This window comes from Paroedura picta, chromosome 11, assembly GCF_049243985.1.
Source record: "Paroedura picta isolate Pp20150507F chromosome 11, Ppicta_v3.0, whole genome shotgun sequence".
Lineage (NCBI taxonomy): Eukaryota > Metazoa > Chordata > Lepidosauria > Squamata > Gekkonidae > Paroedura > Paroedura picta.
In genome coordinates, this window is record NC_135379.1 from 65,395,394 (window position 1) to 65,423,153 (window position 27,760).

At 48.9% G+C, this 27,760-nt stretch overlaps 1 protein-coding gene across 1 annotated transcript; it reads left to right on the forward strand.

Annotated features, from left to right (window-relative positions):
• Positions 1–27,650, forward strand: NR4A3 (nuclear receptor subfamily 4 group A member 3). The gene is made up of 8 exons (XM_077303501.1): positions 1–550; positions 1,973–2,107; positions 3,742–4,655; positions 8,205–8,334; positions 9,810–9,982; positions 17,923–18,122; positions 20,061–20,239; positions 25,293–27,650. The coding sequence occupies exons 3-8, from the start codon at positions 3,744–3,746 to the stop codon at positions 25,556–25,558; spliced, it is 1,860 nt and encodes a 619-aa protein (XP_077159616.1). The 5' UTR covers positions 1–550; positions 1,973–2,107; positions 3,742–3,743; the 3' UTR covers positions 25,559–27,650.
• The last annotated feature ends 110 nt before the right edge of the window (positions 27,651–27,760 follow it).

Sequence of the window (27,760 nt, forward strand, 5' to 3'; positions counted from 1 at the left end):
CGTGCGGCGAGCGGGAGAGGCAGCGGCAGCGGCGCGCACTCCGCACAGCCTCCCGCCGCCCTCGGTGACAACAGGCGCGCAAGGCAGCCGGGGCAGGCAGGCAGGCAGGCAGGCAAGGCAAGGCAAGGCAAGGCAAGGCAAGGCAGGGCAGGGCAGGGCGCGGGATCGCCAGCCACCCCGACACCCAGCCGGCCACGCACCACTCACGCGCTCGCTCGCTCGCTCTCTCGGCCGGCCGGCGGGCGGATATCAACAAAGGCACATTGCGCCGCGCTCGGCGCCAGCTCGCCGCCCGGAGGAGGCGGAGGAGGAGGGCACGGGAGGCGGCGGCGGCGGCTCCAGACTCCGCTCCGCTGCGCTCCTGCTCCCGCGGCCGCCGCCGGCGCTGCTCCCTTCTCGGCCGCGCTCTGCCCATGCCTCGGGACGGCGCGCCTGCCCGCACGCGACCTGCCGCCTCGGAGCCCCGGGAGAGCGCCCGCCTGCTGCCCTCGGCCGCGCCATGAAGCCAGCCCCGCGCCGCATGTAAAGACGGAACCGCCGCAGCCGCCCAGTAGGTAGCCCGCCGGCCGGCCGGGAGGGCGGGCGGGGAGGGAGACTTGCACAAAGTTTGAGCGCCGCTCCGGCGTGCCCGCCGCGCCCCCTCGCCGCCCGCCTCGGAGCCCCGCGCCCCTCGCTTGGCACGGCCGCGGCTGCCCGCCCGGGATGCGGCTCCCCGGCGCTCGGGCGGCCTCCGGGGCGGGCAGGTGCGGGGCGAAGGGTCGGGGCGGGGAGGAGGAGGCAGGCGGCGGCCGGCAGAACTTGTCGGGGGGGGGGCACTTTCTCCAGGGGAGCTGCACAACAGCCCTGCGGGGTAGGCGGCGGCGAGAGGGCGCGACGGGCCCGCCGGTCAGCTCCCGGGCGGCCGGGGAGGGGGGGCCGGGGCCGGGGCTCGGGCGGAGGGGCTGGCGGGCCGGCGCGGGAGCAGGTGCGGGGTGGTCCGCGGGCCGGGCACTGGGGAGAGGGCGCGCCGAGGGCTGCCGGGCGGGCGACGCTCCCGGGGGAGGATGGGGGGGGGGCAGATCTGTCGCTGGAAATTCTTGGGGGGGCGAATCTGGAGCAGGGCTGCCAACCTCCCGGTGGGAACTAGAAATCTCCCGCCCTTGCGACGGCTCTCCAGACCACCGACTTGAGGTCCCGCGGAGGAAACGGCCGCGTCGGAGGGGGGTCTACCCGGGGGCTCTCGGGGCGCCCTCCTGGCCAGGGGTCCGGGCGCTGGCGGCTGCCTGCGGGAGAGGCGCGGCCGGGAGAGGCGCGGGGCCCCGGCGAAGGTGCGGGGAGCCCGGCGGAGCAGGCGGACTCCTCGCGCGGAGACGCGGCGCTTTCAACCCCCCCCCCCCGCCATAGAAAGTTGCAGGAAATGCTGGGTTGCCAACCTCCGGGCGGCGGGCTGGAGATTTGGCATGACAGGTTTTCTCCAGACTAGCTCAAGCGTCTGTCGTGGATTTCTTGCAAACTTTTCCAGGAGAAAATGGGCCCTGGGCAAGGGGACCTCCCTGGCTACAGACCCCCTCCTCGGAGCCCCTAGGGGTGCCAACCTCCAGGGGGGACCCGGAATTCCAGCTCACCTCCAGCTGCCCTGGAGAGAGTGGCCGCTGTGCAGGCTGAATTCTGTCACCGTCCCCAGCGAGGTCCTTGCTTCCCCGGGCTCCACCCGCACATCTCCTGGCAACCTCGCCCACCCCCCATCCTCTGCCAGTGGCAGCAGCGGGGGGGGGGGAGGTCACCTGGCCACTGCCCCCCAAGCGCCTCCTTCAGAGCTCCAGGTCTGTCTGATCCCAGAGTTGGCAACCCCCCAGCCCTCCGACTCCTGCAGCTGGGAGGCGTGGCCGTGCAATCGTGTGAATGCAGCCGGGAGCTCCGGATGTCAGGCTGCCCTCCCCGGCCGGCGGCCCCGCCCGACTCCCCTCTCGCTTTCTCTCTCTGTCTGCCGCAGCAGCCAGGTCGGAAGAGCCCTCGCTAGTGAGCCCCGGCTCCCCGCCCGACCCCGCCGAGGACCCCTCGCCACGCCCGCTTAGCCCGCCAGCCGCCAGCGCCACCCCCACCATTCAGCGAGCCGGCCACCCAACAGGTACAGCCACTCCACCTTCCCGGAATGGCCCTGGGTTGGGGGAAGACAGGGGGGGGGACTCCCAGGGGTCCGGGTTCCCTTTTCGGGCCTCCTGAGAAAAGGCGTCTTGGGTGCTGGTTTCGGTGTCCAAATGTCAAGCAGTGACATTTAAAAATTCCTGGGGAAACCCGCTGGGTGCCCTGGGTGGGTGCGTGGGAGGGTGCCTGGAGGTCTTTCACAGAAGAGGCTTTTCTGCCTTCAAGGTCCCAAGGACCACACTGACCATGAGGCTCTCCTCTGGATAGTTAACTGGGAATTTTTCCCAAGGGAAGGCTTGGAGAAGAGACAGTGTGAGGCTGTTGGGGGCGGTTCTTTAACATCAAATTTAAAAACAAGATCCCGGTTCAGAAAGCTGGTTTTCTTCCTTGTAAAGGACAGAAAACTCTTTCTTTGGAATAGCCCGATATTTTAGAGTAGCCACAAATGCTAGAGAGCATTCAAATATCTGTGTGAAGCCCAGTTTTGTAGGTTGATAAAAAAAAAATCAAAAGAGAGGTGGAAGTAAATCATCCCCCCCCCAATGAATAGCGTTACTGTTGGGAAGACAACAGAATGTATGGAAATTTGAATTTTCCAAGGAAAAGTCTTAATAGCTGTGACAATTCTTCTGTGATAACTTTCCCCCAAACCTTTTTTAAAAGATCAGTTTACTGGGTACAATCTGAAAATGAAACTCTGTGATTTTCTTTAGACATTTAATGCAATCTTTTTTCATGGCCAGTTCCATTCTAGGGATCAAGGGAAAGAAGAGAAAAATATAAAGAGTGTTTTTTTTAAATCTTATTTCATCATTACCTATTTATTCTGTGACCCCATTCTCAAACTGGCCCTTGCAATATTAGCCAGTCCAGTTAATTCAACTAACTCTCGTGGGGTTAAAACTTGCTTTGTTTTCTCCAATGAGAACAAATGCGGACCCATTCATCTTGATGGAAAGAGCCGGGCATTTCTGCTCCTCCTTTGGGGTCTCTTGCAAACAAGCAGCGTTTGGGTTTCTCCTTCGCCGATGCCTGCCGGAGCCTGACTGTCACTCACCCAGTCAAGCCGCTGGCCCATAATTGCAGAAAGGGAAAGGAGTCCGTCTTGTACTTCTCCTTTGACTTTCAATGACTGATTTGTAGAGTAGGCAGCAGATCGAGGCGACGTAGCCACGGGCAGGGGAAGCTGCCTCCGTCAGCCGGAAAATCCGAAGAGCCTCACTGCTGCTGGCCATTCGGGATTGGCCGGCCTGCAACAATTCCCCGTATTCTTTGCAAGTAACAGTGTCTCCAGCATCCTAAGGAGCATGCCGGTCACATGGAGAAGACTGTGTGTCAAATAAGCACATGCATGTCTTCCCCTGCATGGGCACATGGTGCAGCATGAACCTGGAGAGAGAGGAAGGACTGGTCACGTCAAGATATCGCCCTCCCTTGGGTCTCTTTCGCTGACCAGTATGGAAATGTTTGGCTAGGCTGAGAGTCTGTCCTGTTTGGGAGCTGAAAAAGTCTCTCTCTCTCTCTCCTGATTCCTCAGGCTATTGGTCAATGGCTTGTTGGATGGGGGGAGCCGCAGGCGGGCGCCCTTGCTAACCCCCCCCCCTTTTGTCCTTCCAGATATGCCCTGCGTCCAGGCCCAGTACAGCCCTTCGCCCCCCGGCTCCAGTTATGCGGCTCAGACCTTTGCCTACGGCTCCGACTACAGCCCCGAGATCATGAACCCCGACTACGCCAAGCTGACCATGGAGCTGAGCAGCGGGGAGATCAGTGCTGCAGCCACCACCTCCCTGCCCAGCTTCAGCACTTTCATGGAGGGCTACTCCGGCAGCTACGAGCTCAAGCCCTCCTGCCTGTACCAGATGCCCTCGGCCTCCTCTTCCTCGCCCTCCTCCTCCTCCTCGACCAGCCAGCGGCCCCTCGTCAAGATGGAAGACAGCCGGCTGCATGCCTACCACTCGCCTCTGCCCCCACCAGCGGAGGAGGGCCTGGCCAACCCGTCCCTGTACTTCAAGCAGTCTCCTCCCTCCACCCCGACTACCCCGGGGTTCCCCCCCCACCAGGCTCCCTGGGATGAGCCGCCCCCCCTTCCGCCCACACAGACCTGCATGGCCCCGAGTCATTTGATGGACGCTGCCCCCCTGAAAACCGCACCAGGCCGCTTCCCCCTCTTCCACTTCAAGCACTCACCCCCCCACACCCCCCCAGCTGGCCCCCCCATGTGCTACGATGCGGCTGCCTTAGGCCTGCCGATGGCTCCAGAAAGGCCTCCTGCCGGGCAGGCTGGGATGGAGAGCCACCCCTTCGGGTTGCCCTTGGCCAAGAGGGCAGCCGCTTTGGCCTTCTCGCCGCTGGGCCTTACCCCGCCCCCCTCTGGGCTCCTGGGCGAGAGCAGCGGTGGGGGCAGTGGGCTCCCCTCGCCCCCCAGCAGGAGTTCCTCCTCAGGGGAGGGCACCTGTGCCGTGTGCGGGGACAACGCGGCCTGCCAGCACTACGGGGTCCGCACCTGCGAGGGCTGCAAGGGGTTCTTCAAGGTAAGAGTTGCAGGCGTTCTCTCGGGCTCTCCCTCTTGTCCCACCGTCTCTCCTGGGATTTTGGAACTCCGGGCCAGTTGACTGGGACCGAATGGACAGCAACCCATCTGCATCAGCATTTGTTGAGTTGGGGCCGCTGCCACGTCCTGGGGCTTCAGAAGGGGCTCACAGCCCCTGACTCCCCCCCACCCCCACCCCCACCCCCACCCCGGCCGCCTCCTTTCTCGGACCCTCGTCCTTGTTCAGTGCTCTGCTAGCCGTGCTCCTGGGCGGGCAGCCCCGAGGGAAGTAGGCCATGTGTGGCAGCAAGGATTAAGACTGCAACTGGACGTGTGGCGTGCGGGTAGGTGGGGGACACCCAGGGTTTTTGGGGGGGTCACATGGGAAAGGAGGCATGACTGAGGGGGTTGGCTGTGGGGAGAGACAGGGAGCCCCCTGTCTCTCCCCGTCTCTGTGTCTGGCGGGGGGGGGGGGGCAGGGCAAACTTGGAACCGATCCTGCATATGTGTCACTACCCAAGACCCCTTGTTTTGAGGGAGGGATAGCTTCTGTCTAACGCCCCCCATTCCGTAGTTTCTCAGAGGTAGCCGAGCCAGAGTTCTGGGGAAGGTGTGAAATAGGAGCTTTATAGGCCATCTCTGCTCTAGGGAGGGGCTGTAGCTCAGGATTACCAGTTCAATCCCCCAGCACATTTAGCTTAAAGGGCCAGGCAGGAAGTGATGGGAAAGATGTCTGCCTAAAATCGTTGCCAGTCTGATTCAACATGTCCAAGTATGCATTTCGGGACCCCCAACTTAATCAAAGGCACCAGTGATAAGAGAGACCAGACCTGGGTCTGGCCTGTCCATCTCTGCCAGGACCTTATTTTTTTACTTTCTTTGTTTCTATGTCCCTTTCTCCCTGGCTTCCATCATTCTCCTCTCTTCCTTTACAACAACAACCCTGTGAGGTAGGTTAGGGTGAGTATGTGTGTGTGACTGGTCCCAGGTCACCCAGCGAGCTTCTCATGGCGATTTGGGCTTCCCAGAGCCTGGTCCGACACGCTAGCCAGGAACCCTTGCTGGCTGTCCAGGAACAAATCAGCAGATTTTTCTTCCCCTTTTTTGCCAACGAAAACGGTGGGTCAGGAGAAAGCGTGAAATTCTTCCCTCCCCAGCAGCCACTTTGTGACTTCTGTGGATAAAGAGAAAAGGACAAGCAGAGGTTGGCTGCAGAAAGGTGTTCTGGCGGGAGGAGTCTTGGGACCGAATGAAAGAGGTGAGAAAGAGCCCCTGGGGGACGGACGGCTGTTTAGAACTCCCAAGTCACAAGAAGCCTAGCCTAGCTTTGTGTCTGGCAACTCCGAGCTCTTAGCCCTTGAAAATGCCTCTCGCGCGAAATACAACTCCCTTGTTGAGGGGCATGGGAGTCTCTGCAGGAATCAAGCCGCCCCCCTGTTTGAGTTCTGTGGACAGCTTGCTGTGCTGCTTGCCTTTTATGCCCCTCTGCTTCAAACATCCAGACATTATTTGGTCCCTGCGAGGTAATGCAGGCAAAGAGAATGGGACTAGCCCATGGTCTCTCTGTAGTGGAGTGGGGATTTGAACACAGGTCACCTGATGCTCAAACCACTATGCCAAGCAGCTTTAAGCTTCACCCACCATCATCTCCAATATGGGGATAATAAGACCCATCAGCCTTCGTAAGATTGTAAAGGCTGCTGAGATCAATTTTAGGAAGTGTTTTGAGTGGTGGGCATGCACAGTGCTCCTTTCTGGTTCTCAAGCGAGAGAGGAAATTGAGCCAGTAAGGTGCGCTGTCTGAGTACTGGACCAGGGAGTCCCAGCTTATGGGGACCTCTCTCTCAACCTGGCCTACCACGTAGGATCGTTGTGGAAATAGACTGAAGAAAGGAGAGCCACGTATTCCACTCTGAGCTCCTTGCAAGCAGGGCAGGAGATGAAACAGGGGCAGTTATTGTCCTAATTATATATTTGTCAGGAGGGAGGTAACACAGTTGTTTGCACTGTCACTGTGAAATGAGGAAAGAGTACGATTCTCCAGGAGTTCTCTTGCGCATGCCCTGTTGCTATGATTAAGAGAAAGAGCTGGGCATGCTGCCATTCATCTCAGTAGGGCCTTCACAAGTGGACTTCTGGATGACATGTGCCTACGCTTCTGCTTCCACCGAAAGGAATGGTTCCTGCTGAAGACAGACGAACCTCTTGAGCTATGGCCTTTGGTAGCATTTAATAGTATTGGCTGTTGCTTGGAGTACAGGTGTGATCTTTATGTGAGGCAGGAACACAACCCCAGTGCATTTATCAAAGTTTACAAATTCACTGGCTAAATTTTCCTCAAAAAATACTTTTCCTCAAAAAATCTGTTATAGTTTTCTGGGGTTAGGATCTGAACCTGTATTATATTTTTAAAAAGGTTTCCCAGATCTTACATGCAGTTTTCAGGTTATACAGTATAATGTTATTTTACATATTTTTAAAACCAGTATTTGTACGTATGCCTTTTTTATCACAGAAAAGCTTTTGATTTTTGATGTTTCAACACACAACTGTATCTGTTGTGCTAATCGTTACCAAATTTGCTTTGTGAGTTAAATTTCAAAGTGACAGCATGCAAAACATTCCATAAACTTTACAATAACCCAAATCTGGCCACATTTCAGCCACTGTCGGTCAGCTTCAACTCCAGTTGATTTTGATGGGAATGATTAGAGCAGGTCCTTAATTGCAACAAACCTGACCTGAAAAGAGCATAACTTGCGGCGGATTGTGTCCCCTGAGCTTCTGTGTCCTTGTGGATCGTGGCTGCGCTCCTAGGACTAGTTTCCTAGGGATGAACCCCAGTGAATAGTCTGAGGCTAAGTTTTGAGTAGACTTGCTGAGGGGTGTTCCCTGTGGTCCTTAAAAAATGGCTGAACGAAATATTTTTACAGACTCAAAAAGTATGTTGACATCTTGTATCATGCTGTATGTGTATATTTGTGTGTGTGTACACAAAGACGTACATTTATTCCCATGTCATTTTTTAAGCTGCTTTTCATTATCGTCTCAATGGTTTGGTTTCCTTGATATTTTTTTAATTTTCTTTTTGCTGATCCTAACTATGAGAGAACCTAATTTATTTTGATATCCAGCAATAACGATAGCCAAACAATCAATCTCCGGGATTTTGATTTTATTTTAATAAGGTCAGCAATAATCAGGGGAATGAACCAAGTCGAAAATTGTTCCCAAAGGAATATTAGAAGCCGAGCTAATCTAATCCCCAAAGGTACGACGCGATGGCCTGGCAATTTCAGCTACGATTTGGATCAGGGAGGAGGCCGGCTGTCTGCCCAGCGTGGCCGTGGAACCATCCCCGCTGATTCGCATTGTCAGTCGCTAACACTAATAAAATTGTGCTTTTTTTCCTGGAGGCGAGCGTGTTAGGAAATTAATTTTATCTAATTATTCGAATTGCACTGTCGCTTCTCACGTGGTAATTAAATGCAACTTGTCAGGACCCTGCTTCCTCGCGCTGACTCTGTTCTTGCGCTGTTGTTTCTTTCAGAGGACAGTTCAGAAAAATGCAAAATATGTTTGCCTAGCTAATAAGAACTGCCCCGTGGACAAGCGTCGTCGAAACAGATGTCAATACTGCCGATTTCAGAAGTGTCTCAGCGTCGGCATGGTGAAAGAAGGTACCGAGCTCCGTTATTATTAGCTTCGTTCAGATGCCGCCTCTTAGAAACGCGTTTCCTCATCTTTAGATGATTCTCAGTGTGGCAGGGCCTTTCTCGTGAAGACAGGGCCTCTTTATTCAAAACAGCAACGTGATTCTGCAGAGCATCAAACCAGGAAGCCAGTTTTATTTTAAGGGAAAGCTTTGCATATTATGTCTTGGGGAGAGGGGGGGGGGCTGAATCGCGAGGTATCTTGTCTGCCCAGGTCCCGTCCTACCAACCGCCGGTCAATGCTGCCACTCATTCCTCCCTAAAAAGCACGAAGCACACGTTTCGGCAAATAAATGGGGATGCTTGTGATTTGTTACGGCTTGTCAGCTTTCAACTGTTTTAATACATAGAACAGCCAACAAGTCATCCACAGGGCCAGCGTTCTTGTGTTTTGTTTTTAAGCTGTTGTTTTTTAAGAGTATTTGGACCTCGATGTTTAATTGCAATGGAGAATAGCAAAGAAAATATTAATGATATTTGACCATTTGACCATAAGTAATAACTGAGTTTTTTTTTCTACATTGTATCTTACTGCATGCTTCATTCATTATCTCAGAAACTAAACTGAAGGTTTGTTAATACACACATTTATTTAGCTGTAATTTATTACTGAAACAGTTAAAAAAACAAATGATTAACTGCATGTATAGGTCAACCAATTTATAGGTAGAGTTATTTCGGTCAGTCTGTTGAAATCAATTAGCTTTGGCTTCATAGGGTTGTGCTGTTAATTAATTTTAATTATTGAATTTTTCAAATGAATGTGAGTATTGCGCTTAAATTCTAAGGGAGCCCCCCCCCCCCCCGCGATGCTCATCCATGTTTTCCAGCAAATCTACTGATGCCCTACTGATGCCACTCCAGACTGTTTGGCCGGCCTCCACAAATATTCCAATTTCACTTTTATGCATGCATGTCTGTTCTATATACGTGCAAATTGCAAAAGAGTTTTATTTGAGCAGATCCAGATATGGATGGGTAAGATACAAACATGCAGAAGCCCAAATGGTGGGAAGCCCACCTCTAGGAGACGCTTCCGCTGAACGGGAAAATGAAACGTCATTATATGGATCGCAGGCCTTCCGCCAAGGCTGCCAAAAAGCATGAAGGATATGGCTTCCTCGTGTGGGGAACGTTTCGGGCAGTGACATGCTTTAGAACAGGGGTGGTCAAACTGCGGCCCTCCAGAGGTCCATGGACTACAATTCCCAGGAGCCCCCTGCCAGCGAACGCTGGCAGGGGGCTCCTGGGAATTGTAGTCCATGGACATCTGGAGGGCCGCAGTTTGACTACCCCTGCTTTAGAAAAATACAGCTGTCATGTCTGCATTTCTGGCCCGGTTGAGATGGCGAGCCTCCCATGCCGGTCAGCACCGTGTAGGAATTGGCCACGGGAGCCCCAGAAGTCTGACGGCCTCTCTACCTCTTGCCTTCCTCCCCTAGTTGTCCGCACCGACAGCTTGAAAGGGAGACGAGGCCGGCTGCCTTCCAAACCAAAGAGCCCACTGCAGCAGGAACCACCTCAGCCCTCGCCGCCGTCTCCTCCCGCCAGCATGCTGAATGCCCTCGTGCGAGCGTTATCCGATTCAGCGCCCAGAGAGCTGGACTACGCCAGGGTAGGTGTCTGTGATTTTCCTGCACAAGCAGATTCCTAGTATTTAAAGCTGCTCCAAGGTTAACATAAGCAAAAGCCCATCTCCACAGGGCACTGGAGTTTCAGGTAGCCCCTTGGGTGGGTGTGGCATTCCTGGCTCAAAATGTCTGAATGAGTGGCGCCTTTTCAGTTTGTCTCTTTAAGCTGCTTAGGGTTGCCAAGTAGAGCTTGGAGACCTCCTGGAGCTATAACTGGTCTCCGGATTTCAGGAGAAAATGGCCTCCAGGGGCATTAAATCCTGCTGGGCAATACATTCAAATCTCCAGGAATTTCCCAGGCTGGAGTTGGAAACCGTAGGGACTGCAGGCGGAGAAACCGATCCGTTTTTCTTTCTCGTGATGTTGGCTTAGCCCTTATGCGTTGCCTCTCACTAGATGTAGTGCGGAGTCCTGTGGTGTTTCGTTCCGTTTTGTGGAGAAAGTGGCAGCAGGAAGATTCCATGATCTTTTAGGTTGTGTTTTGTAAATTTAGTTGCATGCTGCAATTCTCTTCAGTGGGAATTACTTCTGAGTAGACATGCAGAGGTTCTGGTTGTCTGCCTTCTCAAGTAGAAATAAAGCTAAGGAATGAAGTGTATGGAGTTTGACTTTCAATCTTCCTCAAAATCACAAGGCCCTTTTTTGGAAGCCCAGGTTTGCTGACAGAAGTTGAGGTGTTGTTAGAGATTCTGGTGAGGTCAACCAAAGCCCCCATCCTCCAGATTGCAAGCTATTTATTTACTTGGCAAGCCACACATTTTTATTGGAACTCTGTTTGGGTTATTTTTGTTTGTTCGGGTTTGTGTTAATGCATTTATATACCACCCCTGTCAGTAAAACTGTCTTGGGGTGGTACAGAGAGAGTATTTTGTATTATGGAACACTGAATTCCAAAAATTACAGTATTATTTATTAAAACTGCATGGGGGGAAGGAAGAAAAGGGTTTATTCTGTCTCCTCTAAGTAGAAGTAAAATCAGTAGGACCTATTATCAGTAATCGCAAATGCACCAGATATATTTTGGGGTCCGTTAACTTACCGCGACTTATTTCACCTGTTGTTGCCCATTCCTGTTCCAAAGAAATGTATGCAAAGGTTCTTGGTCAATCCCATTCTTAGTGCAGAGTAATTCAGGATTTAGCATTTTATGATTCCACTGGGGTAGGAGTTATGTTGGCCCTGTAAAAGTGGCGCTTGTTGATTTCTGCCTAATTCTGTCCATGTATGTTGCCAGGGAAATTAACCCATTTGCATGGCAGTGTATCCAGGGAAATGGGTAAGGATACCATATGTGCTTAGGTTTTTAATAGTAAAATAAAAAATCCATAGATTTTTATGGACAGCGATTTTGGTGTAAAAAAAATCTTGTTGTGGGTTCTTTAATGGTTAAAAAAACAACCCTGTGTTATAACTAGGTAATCTAAGTCCTGCTTGGATTATTGTTATACCAAAATTATGGATTTTAATCGTAAAGGTACAGAGAGGGAAGCAATGGAAAAAATGAAGTGGTTGGTCAAATTATTTTAGGCTCAAAGCAGTCTTGCGCAGTTCCAGGTTGGCTTGCTGATTGTGGAGGGGCAGGATCTAAGGTTGACCTTAGTTTACAACCTTTAGTAAGAAGCATTTCTTTAGTAGCATTACAGTTTGATCTGTAGATATATTGCAAATAATTGAGGAAGGAATTTCACAATTTCCCTTAGGCCAAATGTGGCGCGCTTCAGCTAATTCTGTGGCTGTGCTAGGGAAATGTGGGTTTCCTGGGTGCGAGCCAAGTCTTGCCGTGTGTTTCGCAGGCAGGTGTGTGGCTCCCATACCAACTGTGGCGCAGGATCCAAGGCCGCCTAAATCACATACAAACCTAGTCTGTCACAGTCTGAAAATACTAACCAGAGCTGCCTTTAGGGATGGCACAACACCTCAGGAGCATCAAGTCCTGTTTGGATTATTTCAGTGTGTTGCTACTCTCTGTTTTAGAGCCGGTGTTAATTTACGAGCCCATAGTAACTGTATATTTAGAAACCTGCTTTCAAAAAGCTGTTGCTAGGAGGAGACTCTTTAAAGGCCATTGGCCTAATTTGGGTCTCCCACCTGTTTTTGTGCTGGTGCAATTCCTCTCCAGGCGCAAGCCGGGCAAGGGACATGTGAGTAGATCCTGAAACATTAAAATTCTCTGTTTGGGCAAATCCCGGATCCCTCAGGGAGAATTCTGCCTTGTTCAGTGCTGTGGGTTGTCAGGTGCGGTGAAACAAAACTCAGGCAAACAATAAAGCTCTCTTTGGGACCAAATAAGATGTTCTAGGGGACACGTCGAATTCCAACCCTGTTTTCTGGCAGGACCTTAGCTGTGCAGAGTCAGGGAGCAAGGGGTGTTTAATCCTCTTATTAATCTCTGCCCCTCCAGTGAGATGGGGGGTGGGGGTGGTGGCCTCTTCAGGAGAGATTTGGCAGGTAGAAAAAGAGTTAAGCCTTCCCTTCTGGGCTTGGTTTCTTCTCTTTAATTCTGTTCTATTGCTTGTAATTCCAGCTGAATTGGCTAATTCAGGAGTGATGTGATACATATGCAAAGATCATGTTGGCTGACTCTTATGAAATGCCCTTTGTTTATTTAGCCCAACCAAAATATCCCTGAGACTCAAGAGAAGGTTTGTGCCTCATGAAGGACTATTCTCAAACATGGGCTAACATAGCATCTTGAGGCCTAAGCTGGCCACCCCTATTTTCATTTTAAGACAATCAGTACTTCTCTTTAAATCATCATGAAATAAACTCCCAAACAGAGGGGCCCGGAAGGTATCCTCTGTCAGAGCCAAAGTTCCCCTGATGTGAAAATTGTTGAAGTTCCCAACAAGGATTAGAGACTTGGTGCTAAGGAAGGGCAGGGTGGGAGTTAACCCTGAGCCATGAAAATCGCCCTTCTGGGGTGCTTTAAGTCCCTGCTAGGAAAAGAAGGCATAATATGTGTACCATGTAGATCAGTGGTTCTCAACCTTCCTAATGCTGCGACCCTTTAATACCGTTCCTCATGTTGTGGTGACCCCCAACCATAAAATTATGCAAGTGTTCTTTCACAGAAATTAAGCCAAAACTGACCAATGGTGTGAAGATCCATTGTTCATGAGTGTATATAAATTGGTTTTTTTCTGGGGTCTCTCAGTTCAGCTCTGCCTCTTGTCCCACCATGCTGATCTTGCTCTTTTCCACTGCTCCAGACAGACGAATGCTCTATCCCACAAGCTGCTTGTCCTGCCATGACCCCTGTGGGGGTCGTTCAACCCCCAAAGGGGTCCCAACCCCCAGGCTGAGAACCATTGATGTAGATCCTTTCCCCACTGGACCTTTAAAAGGTCAGACAGGGGGAGGAGTTTGACCCCTGTCCCTTTCACTGTGCCATGATCCCAATCCAGAGGAGGCCACCTCTAGCTTCTTGCTAGGGCCAGGTTGTGTTCCTTGAGAGAGTCACTCCAGCAGAAGACCATCAAAATGAGTCTCGGCAGTGTCCCTTTTCCTGGGCTACTACTGTTGGGAGTCCTGGTCTCTTTTTGTGGTGCTTGGTCCTCTGTTTCCTTGTTAGCATGATGAGATGAGCACAGCCCATCCCCAACATTTCTGTGGCAGCCACTGAATTCATTGAACATATTATATGGCAGTGGAAAGTGCCTTCAAGTCGCAGCTGAGTTACGGATAACCTGTGGGAAATTGTAGACAATGGACATCTGGAGAGCCACAGTTTGGCCACCCCTCCCACAGGATTTTTAAGCCAAGGGATGGTTGCAGGTGGTTTGCTGTTGCCTGCCCCTGCATAGCAGGCCTGGACATTTTTGGTGGCTTCCCACCCAAATACTGACCCAGGCCAACCCTGCTTAGCTTCCCAGGATCTGAAGAAAACCAAGGAAGTTCAGGGTTGCAATGCAGAGGTGGGTAATGGTGAACCCACCTCTGAATGTCTCTTTCCTTGAAAGCCCTACAGGGCTGTAAGTCAGTTGTGATTTGACTGCACACTCTACCACCAAGGGGGGAGGACATTTTTCTCCAAGCATGCTGGCTATTCATCATTAAAACATCCTCTCGCTGAATGTGCTCTTATTTTGTTTATTCAGTTGTGGATCCTGCTGAATCCAGATTGATTTGAACTCGGGTCTTCCTCTCCCCCCATGTGTTCTGCACATGGTTAGGGAAACTCAGAAGGGGAGGGGGGAGCCAAGCACAGCAGGAGCCTCTTTTTTTTCTTGAATGGGGGGGGGGATTGGAGACAGCAGAGGAGGGAGAAAAAAACGAGGCAAATCTCTACTGAGAGAAGTTTAGGCTTCTGGAGCTTCTGCTGAAAATAGTTAGTGCTTCCCCTTTAAGCCTGGAAGCCACCCTGGCCAATCAGGGCTTCTCTACCACGGAGTTCAGGAACAAATTCGAAACAGGCAGAGCTCTGCATGCTTTCTCCTGCTTTCTCAATCCGATTCTTCAAATATTGAGGGTTATATCCACTCCAGGATATTGCAGGATAAAGGTAGGGTCGATCAAGATCAATTATGTTTGTTGCAGAGGAAATATTTAAATTGGACAAAATCAAAATGGAAATTATATTCAGTGGAGATGGCAGGGACTGAATCGACCTGGGATTGGAATAAAAGCTCCGTGCAGACTACACTCTGATCAGATTTTGCAGTCTTTACTTCCACCCATTTATGTATTCGGCTGCTACACAGAGACAGATGCTTAGATCATTATATATTACTTGTTTAAGATATATTACCAAAGTGGTAAGGGGTTCACGCACAGAAGGTCTGCTCCGGAGGAAGTGTGGCCACGCATCCTATTTCCATGGCACTGTGTACTTCTCTCCACCCCCTCTGCATTGGCAGGAAGAGCATGAGCCAGACCCTGCCAAGAGAACAGGATGGGGGGGGGGGAATCTTCTATCAGGGAGTGACAGAAAGGCCTTTGCCCAAGATTCTCACAGAGGAAAGGGAGCTGCGTTGGGTATGTCAGTATGGCGACTGTGTTGAATTAATTGGCCAGATGAATGGGTTAAAATATTTTGCCCCATAATAAGACCCCATGGGAGAGTGAGCATCAGATTGTTCAGCAATCAATGGCAAGTACTTGCTTACATAAGTACTTATTATTTTGCAAGTCTTTACAAAAATGCTGATTTGTGGAGACCGTCTTAGAAGACAGATTCCACAACAGTCACTCGAGGAGTGGTGGCGCATGCACCATCTGAAAGCCAAGTATGCGTCCTTTTCTCCTGTGGAACAACTCCTTACATTCATACGGAAATGTATGCAGATTTAGGGGGATGACCGCAAAGTAGGACTGATTGCGGGGTAGGCTCGTTGACCAGGTGTCCACCTGGAGGCTGCATATCCCCAAAGAGGCCTCAAAGTAACAAGAGCCACTGCAGCTACCACGTCTCGTGGCGTTTCCATCCCTCTCCTCTGTGGCTGCCTTTGCTGTAGTTTGCCTAGTTCCCATTTTGCGCAAGGGCAGGCGGGGGGGAGATGTGCAAAAAGTACATGAAGTGTTGTCAAGTCATTTCCTACTTATGGCGACCCTATGAATCTGTGTCCTCCAAAATGTCCTATCATTAACTACCTAGTTCAGGTCTTGCAAACTGAGGGCCTGGCTTCCTGTATTGAGGGCCATGGCTTCCTGATGTTGAGTCTTCCACCATTCCGAGTATTATTGTATTTTCCAGTGACTCTTTCTTCTCATGATGTGACCAGAGTATGTTCACTTCAGTAAAGGCATTTTATTCATTTAATTAATTAATTGAATGTATTGCCCGCCGCTCCCCGAAGGCTCGCGGTGGGTTACAATCATCTGAATAAAATCCCCTTAAAGCAGACATAAAATCAGATTACATATATAAAAACCTTAAGACGCGGCGGCGAACTTGCCCCAGCTCTAACAATAGCCCCAATGTTATCTAGAGGGGAAAAGAGGCAGAGTACAGATGGAATTCACCACTGCCGTTTCTATAGGAGGGGCTGCACAGCCTCAGTTGTAGACCTGGCAGAAGAGTTGCATTTTCAGGCTTCTAGGACAGCCCCTGGAGCATTCTTCAGGCTTCCAGAAACCCCAGAAGTGGCACAATCATGCAGAACAGGGTTGGGAAGCGGAGTTATGTACCTGCCCATTTGGGGCCCTTCCCTTTCCCGCCCCCTCCAAGCCTGTTATTGGCCATTGGGGCGGCAACGGGTCAACATGACCACATGTGGTCGTATCAACTGATAAATGTTTGACAACCTAAAATGTTTTTTTAAAATAATTAACTCCCACCCATTTGGGAAACCCTTCCAGGGCCGCCAAGAAACCCTAGAGCAGGGGTAGTCAAACTGCGGCCCTCGAGATGTCCATGGACTACAATTCCCAGGAGCCCCTGCCAGCGTTCGCTGGCAGGGGCTCATGGGAATGGTAGTCCATGGCAGGGGCTCCTGGGAATTGTAGTCCATGGACATCTGAAGGGCCGCAGTTTGACTACCCCTGCCCTAGAGTTTCACGAGACCCTGGATGAGAAAGCCTGTTCTAGGGAGAGTTCAGGCTTGATTTAATACAGAACCAACTCCTTGGTCTATTTGGTAGTTCCTTAAAACTCTCCTCCAACACAACATTCAGCGATTTTTGACCACTACACAATCGAAACAAATCTAAGTGAAAATAAAGGACGGAGTGGAGTTAGCCATTTCAGGTTACCCTATGCTTTGTACTGAGGCTGGCAGGGGCTCATGGAATTGTAGTCCATGGACCTCTGGAGAGCCAGTTTGGCCACCTCTGCTGTAGTTCAAACCAGCCCTGATTTCATCTGAACTGAGCCTGTGTTTTACTGAGGGCAGCTTATAACATTTGTTAGGTACAAAAATTAAAATATATATATTGAGTACATGATTAACATTTGTTTTAAAAAAACCCTGGTGCTGTGGTGGTATGCGTGAAACCCTGGGGCTTCTTGACGGCCCTGGAAGGGTTAATCTTTTAATATTTTTTTTTACAATTTGTTAAACATTTATTATGTGATAGGACGCCCCCCCTCCCAAAATGGCCTGGAGGGGGCGTGTCCACAGCTATTTCTTCCCAACCGTATTCTGCACAATCGCACCATTTCTGGGGTTTCTCAATATTTGGCATTGGGGTTGTTCCTATAGGATTTCTGCATAGGGAGCCCAATTTTATAGTTGATCTCTGGGTCTCAGCCATAGGCCTGATGGAACAGCTCTATCTTTCAAGCCCCACGGAACTGTTTGTGAGCATGCATACCCTTGCAGAAGAAAAGGGGTTTAAACCCAGATTTATCCAGTTCAAATTTAGACACTCTTCCCACTGTGCCCCACTAACTCTTCTGATCATGGCCCTCCCATAGTAAATAATGGAGGTATAATGGAGCCGCCCTGAGCCTCCAGGGAAGGCGGGGTATAAATATAAGAATATCTTTTTATAAAGGTAACTGGGTGCCTATGGAGCAACTTTCTCGTGGGCTGCAGCCCTGTAGGGTCCCTGGTTTCCCAAGAGGGGTCTCATCAAGATCCCTTCAAAACCTCTTGGGGTCACATCCCTTCAAGGGTCACTTCTGCCCATGGAGGGCAGGCGTTTCAGGGCAAAGAGAGGCGGGATTTCCACCCCAAAAAGTTGGTAGGGCACCTGTCAAAGACACTTATGTCACTTTTGATGTGGAGAGAGATGCCCGTATTTCTTCTAACGTTGTGGTTTATTTATAAAATGCTTTTCTAGATGACAATTGGAATTGTAGTACAACATTAGTGAACAATTACGAGTTCAAAATTAATGTTTTAAAAAAATAGCTCAAACAATTTACAAGCACAGTCTGTATGAAATTTCCATCTCAACTCGAGGACAAATGTAGGAAGCAAAAAGTTGAAGCATCCTAAAATGTATATATTTGTCTCTCTCTTTGGAATGGCTTTCCTCCCAGTACTGTTCTACCGAGCAGGCTGCTGCTGGCACCGATGCCGAACATGTCCAGCAATTCTACAACCTTCTCACGGCCTCCCTCGACATCTCCAAGAGCTGGGCGGAGAAAATCCCAGGATTTACGGACCTCCCAAAGGAAGATCAAACATTACTTATTGAATCAGCTTTTTTGGAGCTTTTTGTACTGAGATTGTCCATCAGGTGAGTCTCAGATTCAATTCAGTTTGCAGAAAGAGAACCTGAAATCAAACGCCGGGGGCTGCAGGGGTGGCGCACAGCCATAAAACAAGAGTTGACAAGGAGCTAAGGATATCCAATGCTACTTGGTTTCTTACCATGATGCTGTGGAAACTGGCAGCCTTATCAGGGACCAAATTAGGGTTTGAAACAAATTAAGAGTCAGGAAAACAATTCCCCCCTAGACTTGGTGGTGGTGGCGGCCAGTGCTGTCCCTTATGGCGACCTTGTGGGCTTCCCAAGGCATGAGACGAACAGAGGTGGTTGGCCCTTGCCTGCCTCTGTGCAGCACCCCTGGGCATCCTTGGGCTTCTCCCATCCAAGAACCAACCCAGGTTGACCCTCCTTAGCTTCTGAGATCTGACCGAGAGGTCCCGGTCTGTTTCATGTCCCTCCGACACACTGAAATTTAGAGGCCAGGAGAAGCGTTCTGTATTCTCCGGAATTCTCCTTTTCCCTGGTGAGTTAGCTTTCTACGTACAGGGACTGGATTTCAGGAATGAAGGTGGAGACCCTGCCATTCACCCTATGAAACGAGGGTGTCTGTAACCCATTCGGCTGGGTGATTTGCAGTCGGTATAAAGGAGCCCCTCGGACTGCAGTCCTCAGCACGCCTGGCGATGGAAAGCACCATCAAGTCACAGTGGACTTATGGAGACCCCTTGGGGTTTTCTAGGGAAGAGATGGTGGTTGGCCCTTGCCTGCCTCTGCATTGCAACCCTGGACTGCCTTGGTGGTCTCCCTTCCGAGTCCTAACCGGGGCCAACCCTGCTTAGCTTCCAAGATCTGATGAGGCCAGGCCAGTGGGATTTATTTCCAAATAAACATGCATTGAACCAGGCTGCTAGACACTCTTGGATTCCTGATTCATATAAAGTCAAAATATTTTTTCCTCATTGGATGTCACAGCCTTCAATCAACAAACCCCGAACCTACTATGGCTCTGACCTGAACGGCCCAGGTCCAGGGTCACTGCACAGAGGCAGGCCATGACAAGCCACCCTCTGTTCCTCTCTTGCCCTTTAAACCCTATGGCAGGGGCAGGCAAACTGTGGCTCTCCAGAAGTCCATGGACTACATTTCCCATGATCCACTGCCACTGGCAGGGGCTTATGGTCATTGTAGTCCATGGACATCTGGAGAGCCACAGTTTGGTCACAGTTTGTCCTACAGGGTCTCTGTAAGTCAGCTGTCACTTGACAGCACTGCACTGCCAAACAGGCAGTGCACCGTCTGCATCCCCTATGGAGGTCCATGGCCTGTATCAGTGGTGTGTTTATAACCAAATCTGCACCCTTCTACTTCCATTAATGTCAGTGTACTTAAAAGTTAAAGGCATCCCCTGTGCACGCACCGGGTCATGTCTGACCCTTGGGGTGACGCCCTCCAGCGTTTTCATGGCAGACTCAATTCGGGGTGGTTTGCCAGTGCCTTCCCCAGTCATTACCCTTTACCCCCAGCAAGCTGGGTACTCATTTTACCGACCTCGGAAGGATGGAAGGCTGAGTCAACCTTGAGCCGACTGCTGGGATTGAACTCCTAGCCTCATGGGCAGAGCTTCAGACAGCATGTCTGCTGCCTTACCGCTCTGCGCCACAAGAGGCTCTTTGTCAGTGTACTTAGAGGGGTATAACTCTATTTAGGATTGTGCTGTTGGTGTCTTGGAGCTGCAGATCAATTCTTGCCTCAATAATTCTCTTTCGTCACATGCAAAAAGTCCTCTCTGACCATAGCCACAAGACACTCGCTTTTGTTATTCCTCAAAAGAGCTTAGATAGATGCACAAGTGTACTGGGGTATCCTTGAATTTAGATTGTACATCATGAGCAGTTGTCAGTGCACGTGAACTTTAATATGTCTCCCTGACGTGCATCCTTTCTTTCTTTTTTGAATTCATTCCAGGTCTGACACCGCTGAAGATAAGTTTGTTTTCTGCAATGGACTCGTGCTTCATAGACTTCAGTGCCTTCGTGGATTTGGGGAGTGGCTCGACTCCATTAAAGACTTTTCCTTAAATTTACAGAGCCTCAACCTTGATATCCCAGCCTTAGCGTGCTTATCAGCTCTAAGTATGATCACAGGTAAGCCTTGTGTGTGATTTTACCAGTAAGAGCATGAGAGAAGGTCCCCTATACTGTGTCAGGCCAATGGCCCAACCAGTCCAACACTCTGTGTCACACAGTGACCATAACTGAGGTGCCATCAGGAGAGCTCCCATCAGCAAGGCCAGAAATCCAGATGTCCTCCCTGTTGCCTCCCAAGCAGCAAGAAGACAGAGCATCCCTGCCCCAGACATAAGATAAGAGAAGCCATGCTGGGTCAGGCCAGGGGCCCCTCCAGTCCAACAGTCTGCATCACAGAGGCCATAGTCCAGGGGCCATCAGGAGGTCCACCATCCAGGCGAGATCTCCAGGAGCCTTCCCACCATTGCCTCCAACTCCAAGAGTACAGAGTATCCCTGCCCCTGACAGAGAGTTCCGTCTCTACCTTGTGGCTAAGAGCCACTCATGGATCTCTGCTCCATGTGTCCCCTCTGGAAGCTGTCGATGCTTGTAACTGCTGCCACCACTTCCTGCAGCAGTGAATTCCATGTGTCAATTGCTCTTGGGATAATTAATTTCACCGAGTGCCCACAGGTTCTTGTACTCTGAGAAAGGAGGACAAGTACTTCTTTCTATGCCTTCTCTGTCCCATGCATATTTTTGTGAGTGATAAATTTGCAAAATACATTGTGCAATGAGACATTTGAGTAACAAATACCCAGCCGTGTTTACTGAATTGCATAAGGAATATACATCATTCTTTAATTCTTGTAACAGTCAGGTTAAAATCAAGAGCTGCAATTCTGAACACTCCCAAATCCAAAAAGATGATGCTATCTCTCAGTGCTTAATTAATCACTCAAAATTTCCATCCAAGAAGTTTCTGTTTTGCTGTATGTTTAAAAAAACCCAGCAGCATCCATGGACAGAAGGGTTTCCCGAATGAGTGGAAGTGGGCCAACCCTGCAAGTCTGATCCCACTGGAATTAATTGGGCTTGGACTAGGGCTGCATCCTGCCCCTTTTGCTAGCAATCCATAGGAGACAACAGGCCTCACTTGTAGTTGATCTATAAGAAGCTCTTGTGCCTGTAAGGTCGGGTAGCTCAAGTCCCTGACTTCCTGTGGGATAGAAACCCTTCCTTTCTCAAGGCCATTGGTCCCCTAAATCTAAACAACTTCCTTTGTAAAATGAACCTACCTGATCAGGACTAGACACAGTAGGTGGGGCTATGACTTGAAATACCCCTGGTGGTAGGAAATGTCTACCGGAGGCTAGCTGCATGACAGTGTTGGGATCTGAAACTCCCAGGTATTATTTTCATATTCCTACCACTGTGCTGCTTTGGCTTCATGAACATCAAGCTTGGACCAAGTGACTATAGAGCCTGAGGCTTCTTCGTTTAGAAAAGACACAACAAAAGTCTCGGGACTTCTGGCATATGCAGTTTGGTGTTGAGCCCCACAAGGGATAAAGTATTAAGAAAATCACAATATGAGGATGTGGATGTGGGAAATGCTAAAGGTGTATCATTTGCACATCCCTTGAGGGCTTATCGACTTCTCAGTTTGGATGCTCAGATTCCTTGGGCTGAATTTGCAATTTGCAGATTTGCAAAAGAAAGAACAATTAGTGATGTTTTCCTGACACAAGGTCCCAAACCCATCCAGGTCCTTGAGAAGTTGCCAGAGAAAGCCCCCCTTCCCAACATCCAACCTTACGGCTTCTTAACGATCTTGCAGAAATGCCTTCCTAAAAGGGAGCGATTGTCATCAGCTGGTAGCAGTACCAGGCAGAAGACACTGATGCAGTTCCAGGCATAATAGCCATTCTCCAGGAACAACAAAGGAGGTGCGGGAAATGATCTTAGAAACCTATACTTCAACAGGAACCAATCATGTTTGGCTTCATTAGTTTTATACCCGTTAAACTGGGCTTCCCAAAAGAACCCTGGGGATTGTAGTTCGGTCAAAGCAGATTGTAAGTGGATGGGCAGAAGGGACGGTGCCGGTGCTTGGCTCTTGTGGCCCTTCCTTGCATGCCCAGAAAAATGCCCAGCACCACTTTGGGATCGGGAGGTGAATTTCCTCCAGGCCAGACTGACCAGAGATTCTGGGGGTTTTTTTGGGGGGGGCATCATATGGGCATGGAATTGAGGTTACTGTGGGTGGACAGGTAGTTGTGAATTTCCTGCATTCTGCAGGAGGTTGAACTAGATGACCCTGGAGGTCCCTTCCATGAATCTAGGACAAGATTCTCTGTTAATCCTTCCTCCTTTTGATAAACCAGGTTTCATGAAATCTTAGGGTTTCTTGACTGTCCTGGAAGGGTTTTCTGAATGAATGGAATTAATTTTATCTACATATACATACATGCACACACGCGCACACACATATAATTTGTTATTTGGGTGACATGACCCCCCCCCTCCCAAAATGGCCAATAACAAGCCTGGCAGGGGTGGGAAGGGGAGGGGCCCCGGTAGGTGTGTCCACAGGTATTTCTTCCCAATCCTATTCTGCACCATCGCCCCCCTTCTGGGGTTTCTTTAAGGCTGAAGAATGTTTCAGGAGTTTCTTAACAGTCAAAAGGTTGAGAAAGGCTGCCACTGGCATACAGGTTGTCTGGGCAGTAGTAATATGGCTCTGGCATCACATGCCTCATTGTTAGGGATGCCCGTCTTCAGATGGGCCCTGGGGATCCCCTGGAATGATAACTCATCTCCAGACTAAAGAGGTCATTTCCCTGGAGAAAAAGGCTGCTTGGGAGGGGGGACTCCCCGGCATTAGACTCCACCAAGGTCCCTCCCAGCCCTATATCCTGCCCTTTCCCAGCTCCACCCCAAAGTCTCCAGGTGTTTCCCAACCCAGAGCTGGCAGCATTGTTCATGATCACAGAACTTACTTTCACTTACCTCGCCAACACATCTCAATTCCTTCATATTTCATCGAACCAGAAACCTGAAAATCTATATCAGAGAGGATGATATATATTGGGCCTTTGCCACTGACATGCCCTGAAGGGGAGTTTGTAGCCTACCCTGGAGATAAGCTTTCCCCCTTTGATTGCAATGATGGTAAAAGCGGAATGTGATAAAGGCTTTATTTTAGGGATTTAAAGAGGTTATTTTAAAGAAAAAGCATTGGAGTGGCAGCATATCTTTCTTCAGCACTTTGTATAACACATCAGTTTTTCCAGGCCCAAAATAGCCTGACTTTGAGATTACTTTTATCTCCTCCTAACCCCTTAGAGGTAAATAAGCTGCAAAAAGTAGAAGATAATGAAAATAGCAAAGGTCGGTTGAGGTGCTTTTGGTTTCTTAGAAGAGTGTCTATGAATTCCTAGTGGAATTCCAGGCCTAGTGCTGATGGAGCTATCAGTGGATATTGATCTTCACTTGAATTCACTGAATAAATAATGGTTGCCATAGTTATTGAGCGTTCACAACTGGTAGGGAAGCTGGGAGATCTCCAAAGCACCTTCTGTGACCATTCTGTCGTCAAATCATCCAATGAAAGATTGGCATAAATGCAGTTTGCATAGTAGTACGTTCCTTTCTGTTCACCTGGTGTTATATAATCATTTTGCTTTCTGCTTGGAAAAAGCAATTCTGGAACATCAGTGTCCTGTAAGAACCCAAGTCAGCTGGCCTTGAATGTCCCCTGTCTGTCCATATAGAGATGGACCAGAAAGAATGGGATGAAATTAATTCAAAAGAAATTCCGTCTAAACATCAGGAAGAAGTCCCTGACAGAGCAGTTTCTCAGTGAAACAGGCTTCCTCTGGAGGTGGTGGGTTCTCCACCTCTGGAAATTTTTAAACAGACGAAGAGGCTGATTCTGTGAAGGCTGAAAGGGGTGCCAGGTGACAGTGGATGAGCAATAGGATTGTGAGTGTCCTGCATAGTGCAGGGGGTTGGACTAGATGACCCAGGAGATCCCTTCCAACTCTATGATTCTATCATTCTATGATTCTATACAAGACACACACCCACAAACCACTTAGTAGGCAAGTAGTTGTGTTGGCCTGCAATAGAAGAGCAAGATTCAAATCCAGGTGCACCTGAAAGTCTAACAAGCAGTTATGGACATGTGACTAACTTATCAACAAGGGGCTTTGAGTACATGTCTGTACCTTCTTTGGAGTTACTTTTATTGAAAGATGTGGAACCGCTCAAGAAATGCTGGATTCCTACCTGGTGTATTGGTAGATAAAATGAAATATTTTTATTTACATGCTAAATTGTCTGCATTACAAAAATCCCCAAAGATTTTTCTTGGTTGGATATAATTTGGGAGAGAATAACTGTTCAATTGGTACAATTATTATAGCTTGTATAATAGAACAAAATATGACATCCCCCCTCCAAAAACAAAAAAAAAAACCCAAAAAGATTTCCAGGGTATAAGCTTTCTCTCAAAGGGAGCTTTGACTTTTGTAAGCTGAATACCCTGGGAGTCTTGTCTAAGTTCCATGCAGAGCTCTCCACACTGCAAAACTGAGTAGGTCCGTGATCCCCAGCCCATGGGAAGTGCGTTTGGCCTCAACCAGGGCCTTTTTGGTCCTGGTCCCTAACTACCCGAAGAGCTAAGGGCCCTGTTGGAGCCATCACAGTTCTGCAGGGCCTGCAGGACAGAGCTTTCCTGCCAGGCGTTTGATTGAGGCCAGGACAAGGAATGTCTGTTGGGTCCCTCCTCTGAGCACCCCCTGATGCATTGGGCTGGAGGGTCCCTTGAGTCTGGCAGGGGGGTGGGGAGAATGGTTAGAGATTCAGGGGTTTTGTGGGTGCTATGAGGGTACTGTACTGTTTCAAGATGGCCGGACTGAGAACAGCAGTTAACAAATGTAATTATAATTAGGGTGCCACTGGACTCTTACAAGACTGAGTAGGACCTTAGAGAATAATCTGTATTAGATTTCCTCAGATCCTACTCAGGTCTGTTCAAAAGGGCTTAGGATTACACTGTTGACACTCTGTATTCACAAGGATGTTCCTCTTGAATCGCTTGCAAACGTTTGCCTAGAATACGGCAGCTCACTTCTCTCTCCCTCCTTCTCCCTCCTTCTCCTTCTCCCCTCCCATTTCCTTGCAGAACGACATGGATTAAAAGAACCAAAGAAAGTGCATGAGCTATGCAACAAGATCATGAGTGGCTTGAAAGATCACTTATCCTTCGGCTGCCGGAGCAAAGGGCCGCCTTTCGAGCCGGCAGACGAGGCGAGGGTCCTGGGGGTGCTGGCCGACCTGCGTTCGCTCTGCACGTTAGGACTGCAGCGGATCTTCTACCTGAAGCTGGAGGATCTGGTGCCGCCCCCGTCCATCATCGACAGGCTGTTCCTGGACACCTTGCCGTTCTGAGGGCTTCCGGGGCCACGAGGGGAACGGGCTGCCCCTCAGAGCAGGCAGAAGGGGTGGCTGACTTGCTAGCCCTGCTGCTCCCACTTAACAGGAAAGAACTTAACAAAACAAACAAAACAAGGATTTCCTGCCCTAAACAGTGGATTTTTGCTAATGCATTTATGGTTCCAGAGGTAGGGAATTGGGGCAGGGGGAGCTGAGTGGGGTCCTGATTTTTTTTTTAATGGCTAATATGGCACTTTCCCCAGCAAGGGAAAATAAATAAATAAATATGTTAATAGGACTGTTTAAAATCTATTGCATCCTCTGCAGTTGTTGAGGCCGTGTGTTTTGAAACCAGGAACAACGACAAACTGTTCATCAGGGGTAGTCTGTCGTACAGTTTATACCTTTTAACATACTTCCCAGGCAAAGGGCACTTTTATGCTGGCACAAATTAAAAACGTCCCCTTGCTCTCTGACCCCTCCCCCCTTTTTAAAAAAACATTCTAACAACATTGGTTCATGATTTCACACAGGATCAGATTATAGCAAAGCGACAATGGCTGTTAGCCCCCTCGGTGGTCAAGTGCAATTTTTTTAAAAAGTGCTGTCTTACGAAGTCTCGTTTATTAACTATAATTTATTTTAATATGAAAATGAAAACAAAAAGAAATAAAAGTGAGGGGGGGGAATAACGTTGTTGTTGTTTTTTTACATGCACTAACTTCCAGGACAAAGTTTTTTCCCAAACTTTGGATCAATGTAGCATGACTTACTGACAACCATTTGTGGAAAGTGAGGGGCAGGAGCCATTTGTAACGGAGGGGGGCAGGGGGGGTCACCCGCTGACCCTTTGTGGGCCAACTGAGGAAAGCGACTGGAGCAGACAGGGTAAGCGTCAGGTTTTAGAATTTAGCAAATCGGTTAGTAAACTGGTACAAGACCATGGGGAAGAGCCGTCTTGTAAAAGGAGAAGAAAAGAATAACAAATAGTCTGAATGTAAATCAGGAAAGGGTTTTTTTGTGGGCTGGATTTTAAACATTCCGTGTATGTTATTCCCCTTTTGTATGTTTATACTGTTGATGCCATATTAATATGAAACGGTTTGTTGCATAGTGTCCTTACTTTGTATAAATATTTGTATGCATGATATATTGTAAAGCTTGGCCTGTATTTATTGCTAATGACTGCCAGCTCCTGGGAGCCATGTTACACCGAGTGACAAGGTAGTGTGTTCACTTCACACTGACTCAGTTAGAGAATGGGCGTGTGGGTGTGAATAGTCTCTCTCGCTCTCTGTCACACACACACGTTACGTGTGTTTTTATTAACCAGTTGTATATAAAAAAGACCCTGTCCTTTCACAAGCAAACTTTTATCTTTACAGTTTCTTTTGCAGTGACTTTTAAGGCAGTACAATCTAGCACTTTGATATTAAAAAAAGTATAACTTGCTCATGTTTTGCTAACTTAAATAATATTTAAATATTTTCGTTCTTTACAAAAAAAATTTATATGCACTGTATTAAGTCAAGATTTCATTGGTCATTTTGCTAAGAAAAAAAAAAGAACTTTTTGAATGTCAACCTGAAGTCCCTGTATCTTTTGTTAGCTTTAAACCACCCAAGGAGTTTTATCTTTCCTTAAACAAACAAACAAAAACCACCATGCTGTTTATATGGAAATTAAATTATACAGTCAAATGCCAAATGAACTTCCTAACAGCTACAAAAGAATAAGCCCAATCTCAAGCTATTATCTGGTTCTCCAGCAGTCGAATAGGATTCTGTCATTTGTCATGTTACGGGGTGTTTTTTTTAAAGTCAAGATTGCTAATAGTGTCAGGGAAACAGGCTTATAATTATAACTAATATTTTCAGGTACTTGTAGATAATATTTGAGGAAAAATACCACTCTTTTGGGGGGTACTGACTTTATGTGCAAACATAATACCATAATTAAATATCAGGAGAAAGTAATTTTTTTCTTGCATTGATCTTATTGTGCCTTTTTTAATTTGAATTTTTGTACTTATTGTATATACCAACACAATAGGATTTAAAGAAGTGTGCCAATATTTTAACATATGAGCTAAAGGCACCACCATTAATCCATTAATACAGAATAAAACCCAAGTCCAGAGTCACCTTTAAGACCAACAAAAGTTTTATACTGGGTATAAGCTTTCATGTGCACGCAGCAGAGAATAAACCTCTGCTG